At 39.4% G+C, this 20,247-nt stretch overlaps 2 protein-coding genes across 7 annotated transcripts; one reads left to right on the forward strand and one right to left on the reverse strand.

The window, feature by feature from the left end:
- The first annotated feature begins 1,054 nt into the window (after nucleotides 1-1,054).
- LOC117958554 (apoptosis regulator BAX-like) lies at nucleotides 1,055-4,495 on the forward strand. Its single transcript, XM_034895011.1, has 6 exons — nucleotides 1,055-1,258; nucleotides 2,023-2,071; nucleotides 2,493-2,651; nucleotides 2,730-2,865; nucleotides 2,973-3,077; nucleotides 3,171-4,495. The coding sequence occupies exons 1-6, from the start codon at nucleotides 1,228-1,230 to the stop codon at nucleotides 3,267-3,269; spliced, it is 579 nt and encodes a 192-aa protein (XP_034750902.1). The 5' UTR covers nucleotides 1,055-1,227; the 3' UTR covers nucleotides 3,270-4,495.
- Nucleotides 4,496-5,844: 1,349 nt separating this feature from the next.
- On the reverse strand, nucleotides 5,845-18,474 carry map3k14a (mitogen-activated protein kinase kinase kinase 14a). Of its 6 annotated transcripts, none has more exons than XM_034894890.1 (16): nucleotides 18,216-18,474; nucleotides 12,400-12,672; nucleotides 12,232-12,310; nucleotides 11,887-12,109; nucleotides 11,141-11,506; nucleotides 10,923-11,057; nucleotides 10,701-10,830; nucleotides 10,134-10,262; nucleotides 8,545-8,649; nucleotides 8,289-8,446; nucleotides 8,046-8,196; nucleotides 7,086-7,412; nucleotides 6,885-6,994; nucleotides 6,450-6,588; nucleotides 6,253-6,353; nucleotides 5,845-6,132 (listed from the first exon to the last, which is right to left on the reverse strand). In XM_034894890.1, the coding sequence occupies exons 2-16, from the start codon at nucleotides 12,656-12,658 to the stop codon at nucleotides 5,971-5,973; spliced, it is 2,574 nt and encodes an 857-aa protein (XP_034750781.1). In that variant the 5' UTR covers nucleotides 12,659-12,672; nucleotides 18,216-18,474; the 3' UTR covers nucleotides 5,845-5,970. The 6 variants fall into 6 exon arrangements, with proteins under 6 accessions (XP_034750781.1, XP_034750784.1, XP_034750783.1 ...); XM_034894893.1 differs by having other exon boundaries at nucleotides 12,400-12,666; nucleotides 18,216-18,261; XM_034894892.1 differs by lacking the exon at nucleotides 18,216-18,474 and adding an exon at nucleotides 14,732-14,991 and having other exon boundaries at nucleotides 12,400-12,666.
- Nucleotides 18,475-20,247: the final 1,773 nt, after the last annotated feature.

The raw sequence follows: 20,247 nt of genomic DNA on the forward strand, positions 1-20,247 counted from the left end.
CTGCTGAATGTTAGGCTGTTAGCAATGTTATTAATAATAATAATAATAATAATAATACAAAATTCAAAACTGAATGCTCTTACAACAAAGTAATCAATGTAATGACGTGTAAGGGAGTGGAAGGAACATAAATAACTGCTTTGAAGTCCATATACAGTAGATTTCTTGGATTAATATTAGATTATGGTTGTATGTATGGATCAATGAATTAAACTTTAGTTTAAGAGTACTTTTGCTAGTAATAACTCCATGGATACGTCCTGATGCAACAGTAACATTATTAGAAAAAAAGAACGAAGATAGGAAGCTTATTGACATATATCGAAAGTTCACAGTTACGTCCAGCTCTACACAGATGCATCAAAGAGTTTAGTTAGTTAGTAAATTAGGAGTAGCTTTATTGTTCCAGAATCTAGGTTAAAAGTAGGGGGAAAGGATTAATGATAAATTAGCAGTCTACACAGGAGAAATGCTTGCAATATAGTTGGCAGTACAGTAGATACAAGATCACTGAGAGCAGTCATTTGTTCACACTCAAACTGATCGATAGCTCTACAACACAGCCATGCAGACAGCAGACCAGACATTCTGATTGAAGTACAACACAAACATTATAGAGCAATCAAATGCTAGGTCTTAAGTTTTGGGTAATATTTTGTATGCATACCGTGAATATTTGTATCAAAGGAAATGAAAGTGCGGATGAGGTTGCAGAGGAGGCAGAATAGAGCATAGCATACTACATTGTCAGAAATATGAGGAAGAAAGAAGGGTTTTAATTCGGAACTTCATCAAGATAAAAGTAGGCTAGCCGCAAGTGTGTCGACATATTCTACAAAATAGCTCAAGAAATGAGTGTTATTGAGTACAAGCCCATATTAGTATCTTAGACATAGACAATTACATAAGATTGCAAATAGCCCTATACGTTTATTAATGTTTTTAATTTGCTTTTTTATTTTTTAAGCTTTTAGGCCAAGAGGTTAGCTACTCCACACTTTATACCAGTTGTTGGCAGTAATGCACCAAATCGTTGTTTTGTCAACCAACAAAAAAACCTACACAAAGAAGAACATGAGCGCATGAGCCCGTGGGATTGGTTATGTTTAGGCTAAAAATATCAAGGCGAGCCAATCAGGGTTGAGTCTTCCCCTACCATCCTGCAAAAAAACTCCCAGCCCGTCTACGTTCTTTGCTGGTACGGAAGCGCTGATAGACAACAACAAGATGGCATCACACCCGGGAGGAGGCGATCAAGGTACTAGCTAGCATCAGCAAAAGAAATGGACTGTGTCATTGTTGTCAACAGTGTGGTAGACACAGATAATACCACCCAATTTATCAACTAACTATTGTTCTATGGCTGTAGCTTGTTTGCTTGCTAGTAGTAACTTTAGCTGAACTGACGTTAGCTAGATAGCTGCATGGTATGTTAGCTTGCATTTTCTCTGTGGTTAGGTAACGTTAACGTTAGCTTGGTTAGCAGATGGCTGTACAAGAGTGAGTTGGCAAGTAATTGAACAAACCCGAAACAGAAATCCGGAGACCAACGTTACGTTCTTTTAGACCGACAATAGTAAAGTGTCCTCGGTTTTCTGTTGTCCGATTTTATGTAGCTAAAGTTAGTCACAACATTGACTGACTTAGGTAAATTGACTAACGTTACGGTAAGTTTACAACTAACGATAACAGACTGTGGACATTATGTGCTGCTTTTGTTTACTGCAAATGGCTTCTGCAATGTTCTTTTACTGACGGACACAACTGATGTAAAGCACAGGTGTAACGCTATAAATTTGCGAACAAATGATCAACACTAGAATGTTTTCTTATCTTTTATTTCAAGTGTGGCTAATCTAAGTAAACTCACTTCTAAGTGGGGTATCGGTTTCAGATTGAAGTGACGGTAAACATACAGTTATACTGCCACGAATACTTCAGGTATTCACTCATTTGTTTCTAATATGAGATAACTGCGTTTATCAGCATGAGGATGATTTAACACTGACCTTTGTCTTTCAGGCAATACTAAAGACCAGTTACAGGAAGTAGGAGTCATTTTGTTAACAGAGTGAGTATATACTATACAGTTGGGCTCCTCATTATTGGTCTGGACAAGTAGAGCTGCGAAGATTAATTGATTGGTTGTCAACTATTAAAGGAATCTCCAAATGTTTGGATAATTATTTGTCTTTTTTTTTTAAATGAAAGACGTAAACATTCTTTGATTCCCCAATTTGTAAATGTGAATATTTTCTAGTCTATGACAGTAAACTACCTATCTTGAATTTATGGGCCAAACAAGACATTTGAGGACGGGATACTGGGCTTTTTAAAATACTGATGACAATTTTCACCGTTGTCTGACATTTTATAGACCAAACACCTAATTATTTAATAGACTAAATTATCAACAATTAAATATTAAGTTGCAGCTCTAGGCAAATAAGTGTGATCCCACTTCATTGCTATCTGTCTGTCTTCGTGAGTAGTTTCATCTTAAAGCGGGTTCAGCGTCATGGAGACAGCAATACTGAACTGACCAGGGCACAGCTGGGTGGAGGAGAGCTGTGCGACCCAAAACACAAGGAGCTTGCCCAGTGCCTGCAGCAGATTGGAGATGAGCTGGATGGAAATGTAGAGCTCCAGAGGTGACCTACCTGTCCGTTCCACTAATAATAACTGTATAATTAGCATGTTCGTAATGGCTACATGTTATTTTCCTACAGGATGATAAACAGCTCATCCCTCCGTCCCACAAAAGACACGTTTTTGCAAGTTGCCTTTGAGATTTTTTCAGATGGAAAATTCAACTGGGGCAGGGTGGTTGCACTGTTCTACTTTGCATGTCAACTCGTCATCAAGGTGAGTTTAGCAGCTTTTTTGTATCTCACCTCATTATGAAAATAAAACAAAGTTAGACACATCTGTATTATGGATTACGACTGAATAACAAATTTACACCTTCTCAGGCTCTTTTGACCAAAGTTCCGGATATCATTAGAACAATAATCAACTGGACCATGGAATACCTCCAAGAAAATGTGATCAACTGGATCAGGGAGCAAGGTGGCTGGGTAAGAAGCTAGCTTAAAAAATAGTAATTGAGCTTCTGCTCCTGATTGCTTGTATGACCCAGGCTGATATTTGTGTCTGTTCATGATTTTTAGGAGGGTATTCGATCCCACTTTAGCACACCCACATGGCAGACGGTGGGAGTTTTCTTGGCCGGTGTACTCACTACTGTTCTTGTCATTCGCAAGATGTGAGGGGTTTGTGAAGAGATGATGAAGATGAAGTATGCCTGTGGGAAATCGGGACTAGAACATGAAAGAGAACAGAAGGAAGGTTATGGCAAAGTGAACAAGTTGAACAGGAATGAGCTTGTATTTGGACACGAAGAGCCACTCTTTGTTTCTGCCTCCTTTTCATTTCCAAGGATTGGGAGTTAGACTAAACGCACTATCGCTCCCATGATTCCTATGCCACTGAGGAAGTGAGCCCAAAGTGGGCGGGGAGGTGGTGGGGGTGTCGGAAGGGTGGAGGAGAGTTTGTCAGACTTGAACAGGGAATGCATTTTAAGTAATTTATTTTTTACCCGGTACAGACAATTGCATATAAACATTTTGTTTTCTGTCCTAAAAGATAGATTGATGAAACTATTCTCTTTTCCGTTTTTCATTATTTTCATTTTAGTTTTATTTTAGTTCCACTTTGCTTTTCTGATCTTCCCACTCTCTCTAGCCACCTGACCATGGTGTCTGTATGCTAGAGAATCCATCTTCATATGTATTTATGAGTGTTAAGTGCTGTAAATTATCTGCTGGCAATTAACGTGTTGAAGGGTGTTCACAGCCCATCAAGTTAAAGAGATATTTTTTCGAACAATTATTAGATTTACCAGGAAAATGATATAGACGAAGAGAAATGACAACTCCCCTTGAATGCACAGCTCAACCTTATTTCAGTGGATGTGCCACAACAGGGACCTGTGTACAAAGTTGTTGCAAATTATGGAGTCACATTAATCTAGCGTAACAATAATCACATGCTCCTTTTGGGCATTCCAACTTACCAACATTAATGTGGCTCCCATTTGGAGAGAAAAAAATATCCTGCCTATTATTGCCTGTGCTGTGAATAGAGCCACATCTCACAAACTCTCATATCCCATATTGTATGGAAGACGTTATACTGCAGACACAGAAAGCCCTGGATTGCTCACAGGTGCTTACCTCACTTCACACATATTCAAAGTACTGTATGCTTACTTGAGATATTCAAAATCTTATCTACACAGCAAATGGCTTTTTATACATTTATTGTTTGTCAGTGCCTTGGTGTTTTTTTTACTATGAAATCACTTTGATATTCTCAAATTTTTCACCTTTTCTATCACATTTGTAAAGCTGAAATTAGTTTCCAGTCCCCCTGAAAATAATTTTGCTGTGGTCATTGTCTGTTGTAATATGGAAAATAAACCTTTTAAACTCTTGACTTTTGCTATGGATATGTACAATGTGGGTAGGAATGAGGATTATTTATATACTAAATTAATCTGATCAAATACCAGCTTGGTATGCTAATGTTAGAATTTAGATAAAGAACTGCTGTGCCCAGAGTGACCTGGAGCTCACCTGGTTTAGCATGTGCCCCAATTGGCTTGGTCCTTGGCAGCGGCTTGGTTTCTAATCTGACCGGCATCCCTTTGGTGTAATTCATTTTCTCTCCCCCATTTCCTGTCATTCTCAATCTTTCATAAAGGCAGTTAAAAGCCACAAGAAAAACAATCCATAAAATGCTGCAGCTCCACAGAGCCGCTTAGATAGCTGATTCTTAGTTTTGTCTAACTGTATTTTGAGTAACATATATTAAATGTGTTTTAAGGGAGGTACTGAAGGATATGATAGGATATAGACATTTGGTAATTTTGTGGTCAGCAAATTATACTGATCAAAATTATAAAGGCAACACTAGTTTTTGCCCCTATTTTTGTATGAGCTGAACTCAAAGCTTGAAGACTTTCTATGTACACAAAAGGCTTATTTCTCTCAAACATCATTCACAAATCTGTCTAAATCATTGTTTTTGAGTACTTCTCCTTTGCGGAGATAATCCATCCACCTCATAAGTTTGTTTTATCAAGATGCTGATTAGACAGCATTATTATAGCACAGGTGTGCCTCAGGTAGGCTACAATAAAAGGCTACTCTAAAAACTCTCTCCTGGTGACTGCTAGAGGAAAGGTTGGGGGGGGGGGGTGCCACTAAAACCACTGAGATTCAACCTCAAGGGCTCATAAAAATCCAGGCATTGCAGTCCTTTCAAAGTAACTTCATGTAAGACACCTTTAGTTCAAGGGGATTATGGATCTAGAAGATGTCTTATTCTGGACAAAGGTCCAGAAGACTGAGTTAGTGGTCAATAGCATCTATAACCTAGAAATAACAAATAATAAATAAATAAATATATACATAAAATGTTACTGGGAGACTGACTTAAATCCTAGATAATAATAAGTAATTAAAATATATTAGAAATGTCCAGTCACTGTGTAGGCTTGTGAACTAATGAACCAATATAGTATTACAGACTAGATTGTGAATGAGGTGAAACATCAATAATGTATCATACACTGCATAGTTTCATATGCCATTTAATGTCTCTATTTAAACATGCAATAAGAAAAGCTGGAACATGTAAATGTCACGGTGGTCAAAAAAGCTCAGTACTTTGACTGAGTAATTAGCACTTGAAAGACAAAAAGCTACCCAACAGCCCCTCCCATTATGACATTCAAATCCTAAGACATGTTTGTTAAAAATGTAATTCTGGTAGTTTTATTTTTTTTCTCATGAAAGCATTGTCCAAAACATTGAGACGAAAGACAGGAAAATATTTAGAACAATTGCAACAGAAGGCCACATGTACCGAAGGACAGTTAAGATGGACGCAGAGAGCTGTGTGGCTCTATCTCGTCTCCAGCACTCCGTCTCTGATCCTCCACCTCCAGCCAGAGCTGAAGTCTGGGGCGGGAACACAGTTAAGCTTTAGACCTGAATCCTGCACCTCCTCATCGTGAGCAACCTGCTGACCCTGCTGGGTTACTAGGGTGAAAACCCTCTCAGAGATCTAAAAAGGCAGAGACACACATTCACATTAAAACAGATGTGATCATGCTTTTTACAAACACTGAAACAGAACATTAATAGCTGTCTTTAAACATGAGTGTGGTAGGCTCCCAGCCCTCACCTGATCACTGATTCCAGTGGCGATGTGGCCCACCTTCACCCGGCGTGTCTCTCTGATGTGAATGCTTCTCTTGTTGAAGTCTCTGATGCAGACATCCACCCCTGAACCAATCACAGAGCAGAGAGATACATGTTACAGTTTAGTACTACATTAAATAGTTTAACAGATGAAGAGAGACTTTAATGTTTTTATCTCACCTTCAAAGCAGCAGGGTGGTGGTAGCTGTGTGTGACTCAGCAAATCCATACTGGAAACCTGCACGTCTGGCTGACTGTTGTAGGAGAAGACACCAGAGCTAAGGTCGTCTCCTGGGCTCATGGACCAGCGGCCCGAATCCTATAATAATGGGTTAAAAAAGAGGAACACAAGCCAAACAGTGGGTCTGTTAATACTTTAGTCAAAATGGATGACAACCAACAAAGGTCTTTTTCCAACAAATTGATCCGTTTTTTTGAAACAAAACTTTAGTTCTGGGATGACTTTTTAAAGTTTACAACCAAAAAAACCTTCCCAGAACTTGTTTCAAATGCCCTTTTCTGGATGTCTGAGATAAATGATAAGTAAACAAGGGTTTAGGTTATCAATCCAAACGATCATGACCTGAACATACTCTGTTGTGAATTCTGGGTTACCTTTTTGTCCAATGGTTCCCATGTGGAATAAGGGTCACTGCTAAGACAAGACAAGAGCTGCTCCTGCATCTCAGCAGAGTGGAGCTGGGACAGACTGCTCAGGTAGAAATCTGCAAACAAGAAGGAAAACAATGAGTAAGGTCAAACATTTAACACACGAAAGAAAGTAAGCAGAAGAAAGAGAAGATAGAGAAACCTCACCTCGCTCCAGTTTACGGAGCTCAAGTTCAGGCACGGTGGTGATCTTGTTGCCCCTCTTGTGGTTGGGCTCAGAGATCAGCGTTTGCGGACAGAAAGGTGAGTCTCGCTTTGACTCATTACAGCCGGCCTTCTTATTGTCCTCGTCATCATCACCATCCGGTTTCTCAGTCCTCTTCCCCGTTGTGATCCCTTTCACAGACTGTTGATGGTCATCCTCCTTGTCATAGATAAAGCTGCTGTTGATACGTTTCAGGGAGTCAGGAGGTTTGTTTGTGATATAGAGTGGCGCTGTGTAGGGTCCCTTCACTGGGCTGCTGAGTCCTCCCACTGCAATCACACACACACACATACAGTCTTCAAACTGTGGAGGACGATGCATCGAGGGGGTCATTTCTTTTAAAAATGTTCTCCCCCTCATTTATATAGTCTCAGGTTTTTTTTATTGTAATTTTTTTTTTACATATTTAAGAAATAAGCAGTGACAAACAATACACTGAGATGAAGAAAAAAATAAAAATAATTAAACAGAGGAAAGACGGGAGGGAGGGAGATTAATCTACACACACAGAAACAGACACGCACACAGCCAGACACAAGAAAAAGGTACTAAACACCTGCGCAAGTTAGAGGTCCGGGCTGTAGTTTTACATCATTTTTTTGAATAAAAAATAAATCAACATTTTTATTTATAGTTATTTTTGCCCTTAAAAGATATTGAACACCAGTCTAAGACAAAACAGTAAAGCATAGATCTCTTTTTAGTAAAAATCCTAATACAACATTTTTTATCAGGTCTCTACAAAAGGAAAGTAAGGCTACAATACATAGCTTTTAATTTTTTGTTATATCTCCATATCTCCGTATTTAGTTGTTTGCTAAATTTACTTACCTGTGTACTGTATGTATGGCTGTGTGTATGGATGCACCACTTGCATTGATACATTGTACAGGTTTAGTTACCTTCTTTCAGTGCTCTAGCAGTTTTCACTTTGAGGTCCGATGCTGACGCTCTCTTGGCTGGATCCTTCTTGAGTCCCGACTTGATGACGTCAGCTGTGAGAGGGCTACAGTCAGGTGGGATCTCCCTCAGAGGCGGAGGCTCGTTAGCGATCTGTAACCATCGGAAAGTCTGATGTGAATACTGCGAAGAGTGGACTGCGCATCGGCGATGAAACAGCGGGGTGTGGTGTCTGTGAAGTATACCTTCAGGTAAAGTCGACAGGTGTAGTATCTTGTCCAAGGTTGACACGCGTTGAGCATGTGCAGTAACATACAGCAGCTGCTCCACACATCTGCTTTGGCTCCGCGGGGTTCCCCTTTTACAATCTCAGGGGCCATGTGGGTCTCTGTGCCCTTCAGATCTGCATTGAATTACATTGGGAACATAATGAATTAATACACCAAAGTGGATAAATGACCCATCTTCTTAACGGAGTCGCTCAAGTTGCACAGTGTTTACCTTTGGAGCCACTGAGGCTCTGTCCCTGATTGTTGAGCCTCTCTGCGTGTCCGAAGTCACACAGGAAGGTGTCTCTACCGTCCTCCGACAGCAACACATTGTCAGCTGTGGGAAGCAAGCAGAGTTAATAATGCACTGCATTAGCACTGCTTTCCGTGACTTGTGCAGTATAGTTGTTGATGACATAATTAGAAACAGGGCAGCTGCACAAACGCAAAACAGTCGACAGACAAAGGAGCAAAATAAGATGGAAAAATTACGTCACCAAGGGACAGCTACTTTAGAAAACACTTTAATAATGAATGAACATGGAGTCTAGTAACAAACAGGTAGCAGATAAAGAGAGTAGGCGTCACTGCTTTGCTTTACCTGGCGCATTACAGACACCAGGTGGCGTCTGAGCTGCAACGGCACAATCGTGTTTGTCTCTTTGTTTCAGTCTGTTTTGTTTCCTCTCACTTAGTTCTCTTTTTGTTTTTCTCTTTCCTCTTTTTGTATATTTTTATTTTCATCTTCTGTCTTTTTTCTGACTCTGGACTCGCTGTCTTCTCTTGCTAACTACTTCCTGCTCCTCGTCCCATCCCCCCCCTCTCTGTTTCGTTCTCCCTTTCCCTCTTGCTCTCCTGATTCTGTGCACATGCGCCGCTTCTGAAGAGCAGCGGTGAGTCACACTGTGGGAAATTCCCAGGCCATAGTCTTCTCCGTGGCAGTCTGGTTTCACAACACAGGTGCTGAGGATCAAATCTACTGTATATGCGACACTTGTGTTCCACACAACAGCTGCACACAAAGACACAAAATCCTCGGTTGAGAACTAAATCTGATTCTTCTATTATTCTCTCTGTATGTCTTTGTTTTCCACTAGGTACCACAACAAATAAAAAGTCAAGCTGACACATTTAGTGTTACTGGTATTACTATTGTGCTAATTCGATCCGTACAATTATGGCTGTTAAAACTCATCTTAAAAGTGTTTATGGGCTGATCCCAATATCTGAGCTATTTAAGTCTTTACATTTACATTCATAGTTGACATAGTTAATCGCGCTACGATAGATCAAGGACACAATATTATTACAATCTATTACTTACTTGTAGACAGTAAAGAGATAAACATTTAGTTTTCACCCAGGTGTTTTTTGGGGGGGGGGAAAGTATCAAAATCTGCTTCTTGCTTTTGCTGTTTTTTCACAAACAATGCTGAAAATTACTCAAATACTTTAGATTGCTTAGTTCTTTTTATGATTAGAATAAATAATGAAGATGGTTACTCTGAGTTTAAAACCTAGTGGGTTCAGGACATACCCACTAGTATGTATACTAGTAAGTATACATACTACATTATGTTTTTAAATGCCTGATTGTCTTTAGAAAACTGTGGGAAGAATTTTTGTCATGACTTAGATATGTCAAGCATCAGTAACTATGCGGATACAAGGATACACACCCGAGAGGTCAAATCAGTTTCTTTATGACATTTTAACCATTCGTGTCCTGACTTTTTAGTATAACTCAGATGACACTTTACACACTTTCACATTAATTTAACTGAAAAAGAAATTGTCAAAATATGCCATTGTATAACATACCTTTAATGTCTAGATGTACCACTTTTTTCTTCCCTAAGTACTCCAGTGCTGTTAAGACCTGCGAGTGGTAGTGGAGACTTAGGTCCTCTGGCAGCCGGCCGCGCTCCGCTATCAGCTGGCCCACAGAGCCTGGAATAGCAGATAAGGTCAGACCAGGATAAAGATCATGTCTTGTGCTAATATTTTGCCATTTACAGCATCTGATTACACTATTCCTTCTTTTATGACCAGGGATTTGATGACAAAGGAAAAGTGTGAGGTATGTCGTTGTGTTTATCGAGCAGGCCCGTAACTCCCATAACAGTTGCGTGGTGTAATTTGGACCGTAACACTTCAAGGAAGCTCAACAGTCATTTCTGGCGTCCCAGAACCACCCACCTCTACATCTCAACACAAATCACATCCGTTTTTTGAAATTTTTCTGTAATCTTCCTTATTCTCATGTGTTTGCGCTTAATTCATCACATATCACCCAACAATTTCCACCCTAACCCTTAATCTCAACATCAGCAGTGAACACTGGCAGAATGTGATGCGTGTAAAAGGCAGAATGTGATGCTTGTTTACCAGATTTGTGGTCCATGAAGAGGACAACATTAGGCCCCTCTCTGACCACTCCGAAGAGTTTCACCACACGAGGAGATCTGAGGGCACTCCACGCACCCACCTCCTCACTGATGAACCTCTTCAGGGCTATCTGTGAGAAGAGGATGGAACAAAAGAGTGAGCACACTTTAAAACTAGGCAGTGGGGGGGAAAAAACCAAGAGGGCGAGATGCTCTGCGTTACCTTTTTGACAGCAAATTTGAAGCCTGTGTTGACATCCTGAGCACTGTGTACTTCACCATAGGAGCCCTCCTTGATAAACTGTGAGAGGACATACTCCCTCCCTTCCTTGTATTCAGAGTCCACGGGCTGGATTTTCTGATAGAATAAGACAGACTAAGTTATTGTGGCTGAACATCATTTTAAACCGAGACAGAAAGTAGACTTAAAACAGAACGTACGTCATTGTAAAAGATGATTCCCTCATTGCTGACAGAGTCAGCTGCAGAGAGCTCATCTTCCTCTTCTCTTACATCCCTCTCCACATCTTTGAAAAAGGGCAACGCGTAGCACGGGTCCCCCTGGCTGACGCTGCCCCTGAGGCCGGCAAGAGCCAGTGAACAGTCTCCCAGACTGCTGAGGGAGTCTGAGTCACTGTCCTGCCCATAGGAATGGAGACTGGAGACGATGGCCCAGTTTAGAGGAGAGCAGCTCGAGCCTTTGTTGTAGATCTGTCGTCTGTAGAGAGAAGGCTGCTCTTCTGAGCTTTCAGTGCTGCTACAGCAAGAAGTACTGATGTCGCTTCTCCCTCCGAGAGACGACGACTCCTTAGGACACAAGCAAAAAGCATGGCTGATCAGAATCCATGGTGTTTACATTCTCTGGTGTGTTTGCTCAGGGGCTAAAAGTTCAAGGCCATGAGAGGCAGCTTTGTCTGAATTCAATGATTCATTTCCACAACACAGGAAAGCAAATGTTTGCATGGGAATATCTAGAGGACGAGCCTCCGATTACCAAAGAATGTGGCAATTTTCCTTGAGGATGATTCACAAGGTAAACACTTCTTTCTCCTTTTTTTTTTTCTTCTTTCTTTTCTGCTTTTTTCTTTTAAGAATACAAAAGTTTACAATGTACCAACCTACGTCTCAATGGCAGTTTCAATAGCTTTTTCCGATGTTACACTCAATGAGATGCGAAGGCTTCTTACCAGGATCCGAACCAGGGAACTCCCACTCTCCTGTTCGGGCACCCCAGAGGGCATTCGATGCCTGTGTCGCTGCTTCTCCTTCTTCTTCTCCAGTTTTTTCTTCCACTTGCGCTTCTGTCTCTTCCTGATCTTCTTTTTTGGAGAGAGCTGTGCCAACGAGCTGCCCGGCTCCTGGACGGAGGCTGTGGTTGGGCACGCCACATTGTTGTGCTCTGAGGAAATACTGGAGCAGAAGTATGGCAACAATGTAAATTTCAGACATGGCATTAAATAATTCAGCATAGCGTCTTTAAAAAAACATGGATTGTGAAATGCAGAGGCAATGTTGTCGAGGCAATGTCGTACCTGCTGGTGAAGCAGTTCGGGGAGGGAACAAAGCGGTCAATGCAGGACGTACACAACTCTTGGGAGTCCTGGGTTTCACCTGCAGAGAGCACAGTGTTAATGTTACACTCTCTGTCCAAGCAACTGTTATTTGATTTGTACTTCTTTTAATCATAAAGCCATAATTACATTCAGCTTGGGCAATGAAGGTTGAGGTCTTCAGTGGCATTTCTCCCACATGCTCTGCAGTCCCATGTGTCAATACTTTGTTAAACAAAGGTTTGAAACGGAAGTCCATTTTGCTGCTCTTTCCCTCCTCTTCCTCCTCCTCCTCCTCCTCCTCGTCCTGGTCTGCAGCTGAGCAGGGTGGGTACGACCCCTTTAGCTCAGCTTGGGATGACCCGGAGAAGGGTGCTGTTGAGTTAAAAATTCTTTGCCTCACCGCCATTTCATCTGCTGGATCTGGAGAGAGAGAGCGAGAGAGAGAACATCATAAGCAACTGATAAACCAAGTGCTTTCTCTACAATCGTACCAATGGCAACATTTATGTCAAAAGTCTTAATTTTTTAACTTAGAATATACGTCAATACCTCTATTCAGCTCTTTTTGAAAATCTTTTTTTGTAAAGCCTGAATGTCATTGTGTTTCTGAGTAAAGAAAACTGATCAAACATCTTTGCATAATAATGAAGTTTGCTGAACACATGCTGGCTGTGTTATATTTGTAAGAGTTTACAGTCATAAGAAGAAGAAGAAGAAGAAGAAGAGGGCTGTTAAAAGGAAACAATCAAATCTTTAAATTTGGGAATGGAACACGCAAACTTTAAAAGTGATTTGATTATTAAAATTGTTGCTGATTAATATTCTTTCAATCAACTAATTGATTAATTAACTAGTCATTGCAGTTGTAGTTTAGAATATTTTAAACAGTATTTTAGAGAGGAAATGCAGTGGCAATACATTTGTCTCCCTACAAACTGTGCTTTCAACTGATCTTCCCATTTACTAACTAACTAATTTAGTTGGACATTTAGTGACATGTAGGCCGACACAATGTCATTGCATCATTTCTATACAGTAAATCACACAGTTGTATCCCGGATGCCGGCCAAACTTAGACCCGCCCACAGCATTTGAGGTCGGGAAGTTTGTTCATAGTTAGTTAAAATCTGAGTATGACATCAGGCTAACACAGACCAATGACTGACCTTTAAAGATGCTGTAAAGTTTGTGCTTCTGAAAACTGCTTCCCGATAACGTAATGCATGAGTTTTTAATTATCTGCTCCTGCTAATGTTAGTGTGATGGTACCTAAAAAGAGAAAATTATTGACATCCAAATATGTTTGTTTTTTCCAAATTAAAAGTTCTGCTGACTTTTATATATTTTTTTTAGTTTGTTTGATTCTTAATTTAGTTGTTTTATTTTTAAGGGGATAGACCACCACCAGGCCTAAACAGAAAATGTTATTTCCAGGATCACATGTTGTAATCACGCAAAGCAGAAGAGCTCATATACTTGACTCAACTTAAGAAGTTTACTCTCGTCAACAGTAATATGCACACATTCCGATGAAACAATGACAGATTTTGTACTGTGGGTGAGTACATATTAATCTGCTGCTTTATAGCTTGTTATAGAGTTTTACATATTTGACTGTGTCAAGCAGGTTCAGGAGGATCATGATGATCACTTCAACTGAAACTCTGAAAGTTTGCGGTGAGCAGATGAGACAGGCAACTCAACCCTGGCCTTGTTTTGACAGTTGCAACTGTGTTGTTAAATGCAAGTACTCTGTTTCACTCTGAGGAACTAAGCTACAGCACATTAGTCCAGGCTGAATTTCCAGTGAAGATTTGCACGATTGACTGCAGATGGCTTGGAGGTTATAATCATCAAACCATGTATGACTGTAAAATCAGCACCTTTGGACACACTCCTTTCATCTCAGCATTGGTTATATGTGTTAAATGCAGTTTTAAAGGCTCAAACTGGGACTACAGTCATCATGTTGTTCCAGTGTGTCAATTACAATTAACTTCTCCTTGTCACTCAGCTTTTGTCTTTCTTTACTCTTTCTACAAGTACAGATATTCTTGTTTGAGGTCTTGATAAATCCTGGTATTTACACTAAAACAATCGCAAGGCCGCCAAAACACTTTCCCAGTAAGTTCTGCACATTCTTTCTCTCATATATACTATGTATACAATACTAACAGAGTACTACTACAAGTAATAGTAAAGAAAAACTGACATTATATTGTAGTCAAATTTCAATGAAAGCGTACGAGTAGTGTCGTTACCTTGGGTGCAGACTTCATGCACTGCAAGATTAACTACAATAAAGCAATTCAACTGTCACTTCCTTCTTAAAATGCAGCCGGTGCTCTGTAAGCCGGGCGTAAAAAACCACACCCCAATGAATTTACGTGGAAAGGAAATAGATAAAAAAAAACTGCAATACACACAACCACAAAAACAACTCTGTGTATGTGTGAGGCAGAGGGGCGTGTAGACGTACCAACAGATGCCAATCTGAGCTGCTATCTCTCTCCCGGGTCTCTGCTCTGAATAATCTGCCGTCCACATTAGTGAAAGGTGCTGTGTTTGTCTGCCTTGTCCTTCATGTTCTGATTCTCAATAACGTCTCTGCTCAGTCCCCTGCCGCTCTGCTTTCATGCTGGCTCTCAGCCAACAAGGGGAGGAGTTGGCTGACAATGACTTATGGGAAATGCATCTCCACTTCTCCATATTCCCCCCCCTCCCTGAGCTCCCTCCAACAAGGCTGGCTTACTTGCTCTTCCCTCTGACTAGATTAAGGGATAACGTGTTTGGTTATGCTTTTGATGATCAACTGTGAACTTTGGACAGTGTAAAAGCAGAAAATAAATTCATTTATATATTCATTACATTTATAAATTAGTTTGTAATTAGGGCAAACATATGCATTGGTCTGTGCATGTTGTTAAGACTTTCTGACTTTCTGCACAGAAATGCAATACTAAATAAAATGCAAAGAGTTGTGTGAACTTTCATGTGCTCTGACATCCTAATGACCATGTGCCCTGTAGTCAGCTAATGTATATAATCTGTCACATGTCATGTCACACTCCCACATACTCTCCACTATATGATATGTCATGAAAATTTCAAACTACAGTTTTTTACATTCACATTCTGACATATTATGAGGATCTTGTGGAAAATATTTGCCACCAACAGAATTGGAAAGAATTTGGAGCAAGCGTGTGAGCTGTCACATGAAATACGAGGCGTCTTTGTCTATCCAAAATAATCTCACTTGTTTTTAGGTTTTTTTTCAGCAGCAAAAACAACTTACTCATATAAAAACCACCTCAGAACACAACAGGAAATTCAGAATACCACTGAAGAGGCTCCGCCATTAACCAAGAACACAAATCTCAATGCAAGTTGCTCACTGCCTCCTTAGTGTAAAGGAAACACATTGCTGTCATGGCAACAATAACTTAAAGAAGATGAAAGAGGGTAAAATGATTGTAACATTGACAGGATTAGGGTTAGACAATTAGGTTTTTGTTTTGGTTACTTTCATTGCAACCGACTGGTTCAAAACCTTTTTGGCGGTGGGAAAAAAAAGTCTAATGAACCCATGTTGCATATTTGTAACAGCAGTGACTCAACTTAAATCAACAGAACCTGACATGGATAGTGAGTATAAGCAGCAAGACACAACATGGCTGCTGAACACAGGATAGAAAAAGGTCTGAAGTCTCAAACTTCATCAAATGATAAGGCGTATAAAACTGAGAAAAGCAGTTAGGAATGCAGCGTTCTAGATCTAAAACCATTTGTTGATCAACAGAAAGTTAATCTGAATCTCTTAGACCTCTATATTACTGAATCGACTATCTTGTTGGTCTGACATTAAAAAAAGAATAGGTAGATCAATCAATAATAACAAAAGTCATCAGTTGCAGTTATCAGAAAATAGTAAATAAAATGCCCATCACAGTTTTCTCAAGCCCAAAGTAATGTCTACAAATTGCTAGCTTGTTTTTAGGAATTCAAAGTATTTAAAATGACAAGAAACAGAGAAAAGTGGCCATCCTCACAGTTGAGAAACTGGAATGAATGTCAACAGGAAAGGAATTATAAACTTCAAACACACAGAGATAGTAGTTATTATCGGCTGTTGCATTGGATTACATGAGATTTTACAGATGTACCTAAAAAGTACAGTGGTACACAATAACCATACAACACATGAAGTGTTAATTATAATCTAGATTTGCAAAGAAATCCCAAGTTAAACTCCACAGACAGCTAGTGGCTATATTGAGCCGACTTCTGCTGTACACCCACGCAGATTAATGAAATTCCAAAGCCTTTAGTAAGGACAGGGAGAAGGGTCTCAACCTGAAGCTGGCCACAAGAAACACACAGCCAAGAATTCTTCGGGGAAACGCCAGCTGTTTCTCAGGAAAACGTCCTAGTCCTAGACTGCATATGTCCAGAAGAAAGCATCTGCATGCCATGACTTAAAGTTCTCTACACCTCTCTGTCTCTTCTTTCCCTTTTACTTCTCTATTAACTATAATGAAGGAATCTATCTGTTAATACTTTGTCCTCTGCCTCTAACGTTTTCTGCAAATTTTCACTCCAGAATCATGTTCTGTACATCAATTGTGGTCATTTTATAATGATAATTTTCCTTGAAAATATAGATAAGAAGATGTAGGCTGTTATTTGATCACAGTTGTGTTCATGTTTTTTTTGTTTAAATCAGTGAGAACTGAATATGTTGGGTTTTGTTAATCAGACAAAAGACATCAACTTGAATTATGGGGAATTCTAATGCACCTTTTCACTATTTTCTGACAACTAATAATAATAAAAAAGGTCTAACTGATTAAACTGCAGATTAATGGATAATGAAAATGATCCTAAACTGTCAATATACAAATTAGAAGATTCATCAAAAGCATGAATTACCTACAATTTGACTGTTGTGATGCCAGGACATTATTAAGCAGATTTAAATCCATATAACGTAAAGTTTCAGGAAGCAATGATAGTTTAATTCCAGCATGTATAACGTGATATCTGGCTTTACATGTAAATCGTTTATACTATGTTATTGTATTACATGTGAACTAATAGCTATGTAGTAAACTCTGCTTATAGTGTAGAAGTGCACAAGAGTCGCCCCCTACTTTGAAGGTCTTACAATGTCCTTTCTGCACTTTATTTGCCCGCCCGCCCAACATGAAATAGGCATAAAGCTACTCTTATGGGGACTTCTAGGTAAAGTAAGTTAGTAAAGGTAGATTGTTTTGGGCACCCAGAAAGCTCAGTTGGCAGAGCGGGTGCCCATATATAAAGGTTTACTCCTCGACGCAGCGGGCCCGGGTTCGAGTCCGGCCTGCGGCCCTTTGCTGCATGTCACTCCCCCTCTCTCTTCCCTTTCATATATTCAACTGTCCTGCCAATTAAAGGCCTAAAATGCCCAAAAAATAATTTAAAAAAGTTAGATTGTTTTCCCTGAAAAAGCTAATAGGCTATAAGCCGTTCATAACATAACAAACACCAACAGTATAGTGGCACGGGAAGAAGTCCAAGCTGGAGACAGTTGTTTTAATCATAAACATCTGGCGCATTCAACATGCGTTTTGAAAAGGTTTTGGCGACATGTACTTGTAACTTCTAACTTTTACTGGGCCGACCTTCGTTGTCTACAAACAACATATAGCTAAACATAGAAATATACCCTTTGTCTACGGATATTGCTGTGTTGTTTTGGGAGAGTGTGTCTCTCGCTCTCAGTGTAGCTACTAAATAATAACTTCCTGCTAGCCACATACACCGCCATTTCACACCAAACTTAGTCCTTTTTTGCCATTCGTTAAGAAGTCGAACTTTCCAAATAAGACATCGTTGGCTTAAGAGAGCAGAGAAGACTGGAGGTCGTAAAACTGGTTAAACTATTTATTGAACTATAAATGTAACGTAGATGGTTCACTTACCGATCTTCCTATTAGGCGTCGGCTGATGGCGATCAGATCACTGTAGAGCTAAAATGATCATTTCCGGTTTTCATTTCAGAGTAACATGTTCGTAAAGTTAGCTACAATAATGGGATGCACAATCCTGATACAAAATGTTGGCTATTATGATAACTCATTCATTGCTCTGATGATATATTATCGATCTAGTAAAATGTTTAGCATTTTTGGTAAGTGACAGTTATGTTTTTAATTTGAAGCTAAAATGTTCGTATTTCCTGTTTATAGGTAAAGTCTAAATTGGATCCGCTAGGAGGATCAACGTAGTTAGTTTTAGGCATGAGGAGTGGTGATTGGTTAGGATTCTGATAAGATTACCAAGGTAAGCCAATCATAGGCAGGATAAGGCGGGCCACGAGGCATGTCCTTTGACGTCGACACGTCTAGCAGGTACGATCTAGCATCTCCAATTTACCAATTTTCACAAACAAGTTGCTGTTCACTTTGGTCTCATTTAAAACACGGGTTCTCTCCTCAAGTATATCATTTGGAATAACAAGGACATATTATTCAAAAACAAATCTAGATCAGGTTTACCAGTGATATTCTATCTTTCAAACAGATGGTCAAGAGAGGGCCGTAAGTTTGAAGCAGGGACGCAATTGGCACTTGAGTTTTTGACACAGATCAATTCCTGAGGAAAAAAAGACAATATGAAAGTCATTTGTTAAGGGAAATTAACCAGTGTTGTAGTACACTTGGACCTAAATTATCAAGGGAAAAACAAATTGATGGAGTTAATGGAATAAAGTCCAGTAAGATGAGCTACTGTAGCCTATATCTTGAAAGTGCATGAGGGGCTTTATAAGGTCAAGAGCAAAATGGATCGAGGCAGGTGAAAAGAACTCTTCACATTTTTAGTAGTTTGGGAAAAATAGACAGCAGCAAAACTCAATTACTGACTTAATGACAAATGGGATAGAAAGCAAAGATTTTAAAAGTATAGAAACATAAGTTTTCTCATTTTACTCCAAATTGTAGGCTACTCTTCAAATTATTCTGATACAGAGGCTAATTATTTGTTTGATCAAATCAAGAATGTTATCCTATGCATTGATGATTCCTTAAAAGATATTTGCGAGTCAGAGCTGAGAATCGAGGAGTTGGATTGAGTTTTTTCTAAGATGAAGGTGAACAAATCTCCGGGGACGGATCGACTCACAACAAATTTCTATAATTTCTTTTGGAATGATATGAGAAATTTGCTATTTAAAGCGTTACTGGAATGCATAGAGAAGAAAGAACTGATGTCATCTATGAAACAAGGTCTACTTTGATTCCTAAATCTGGTAAAGACAAGAGAATTTGAGATCATTTGAGACCAATTACACGGTTGAATACTGACTACAAGTTACTATCTTGTTGCTACTGGACTAAAGGGAGGTACACAATCAGGTTTTTTGAAAGGAAGGTCAATTCACAATAACATAAGACTTGATTTAGATTTACTGGAGTACAGTGACATGATTCAGGATGGTGGGTTTATTTTATTCTTGGACTTTTATAAAGCATTTGATTCTGTTGAACATCCCTTTATCTTGAAAACTTTGCTTCATTTTGGATTTGGGGAGAAATTTAGGAATATAATTGGGATGCTGTATAACGGCATTAATAGTTCTGTAACTTTAGGACATGGCACTTGTCCCCGATTTGAGATTAAGAAGGGAATTTGTAGGATTGACAGGATTGCAGCAGCTCTCCACTGTTATTCATAATGGTAGAAGAAATGTTGTCCATTTTGATCCAGAATAGTTTCATTAAAGGGTTAGCTGTGAATGACAGGCAAATTAGCATGAGTCTATTAGCTGATGACTTTATATCTTAAAAAATGAAAATCAAATTCCCGTGGCCTTAAAAATGATTGACCAGTTTTCAAGACCTTCAAGCTTACAACTGAATTTAGATAAGTGTGAAATGTTATCATTACATGATTATCCTTTGCAACCTTTGTATAAAATAAAAGTCAAGTCACAAGTTATTTCCAAGGATAAAA

Source organism: Etheostoma cragini, chromosome 15, assembly GCF_013103735.1.
Source record: "Etheostoma cragini isolate CJK2018 chromosome 15, CSU_Ecrag_1.0, whole genome shotgun sequence".
NCBI classification, from domain to species: Eukaryota; Metazoa; Chordata; class Actinopteri; order Perciformes; family Percidae; genus Etheostoma; species Etheostoma cragini.

What these genes read in the sequence shown, in the direction of transcription:
- LOC117958554 (XM_034895011.1), top strand. Translation starts at nt 1,228, where the DNA reads ATGGCATCACACCCGGGAGGAGGCGATCAAG. An exon ending in CATGTCAACTCGTCATCAAG is followed by an intron (nt 2,866 to 2,972) that starts GTGAGTTTAGCA and finishes ACACCTTCTCAG; the next exon opens with GCTCTTTTGACCAAAGTTCC. An exon ending in TCAGGGAGCAAGGTGGCTGG is followed by an intron (nt 3,078 to 3,170) that starts GTAAGAAGCTAG and finishes CATGATTTTTAG; the next exon opens with GAGGGTATTCGATCCCACTT.
- map3k14a (XM_034894890.1), bottom strand. Translation starts at nt 12,658, where the DNA reads ATGGCGGTGAGGCAAAGAATTTTTAACTCAACAGCACCCTTCTCCGGG. An exon ending in CCTGTCGACTTTACCTGAAG is followed by an intron (nt 8,197 to 8,288) that starts GTATACTTCACA and finishes CGATGGTTACAG; the next exon opens with ATCGCTAACGAGCCTCCGCC. An exon ending in CCACTGGAATCAGTGATCAG is followed by an intron (nt 6,133 to 6,252) that starts GTGAGGGCTGGG and finishes CTGCCTTTTTAG; the next exon opens with ATCTCTGAGAGGGTTTTCAC.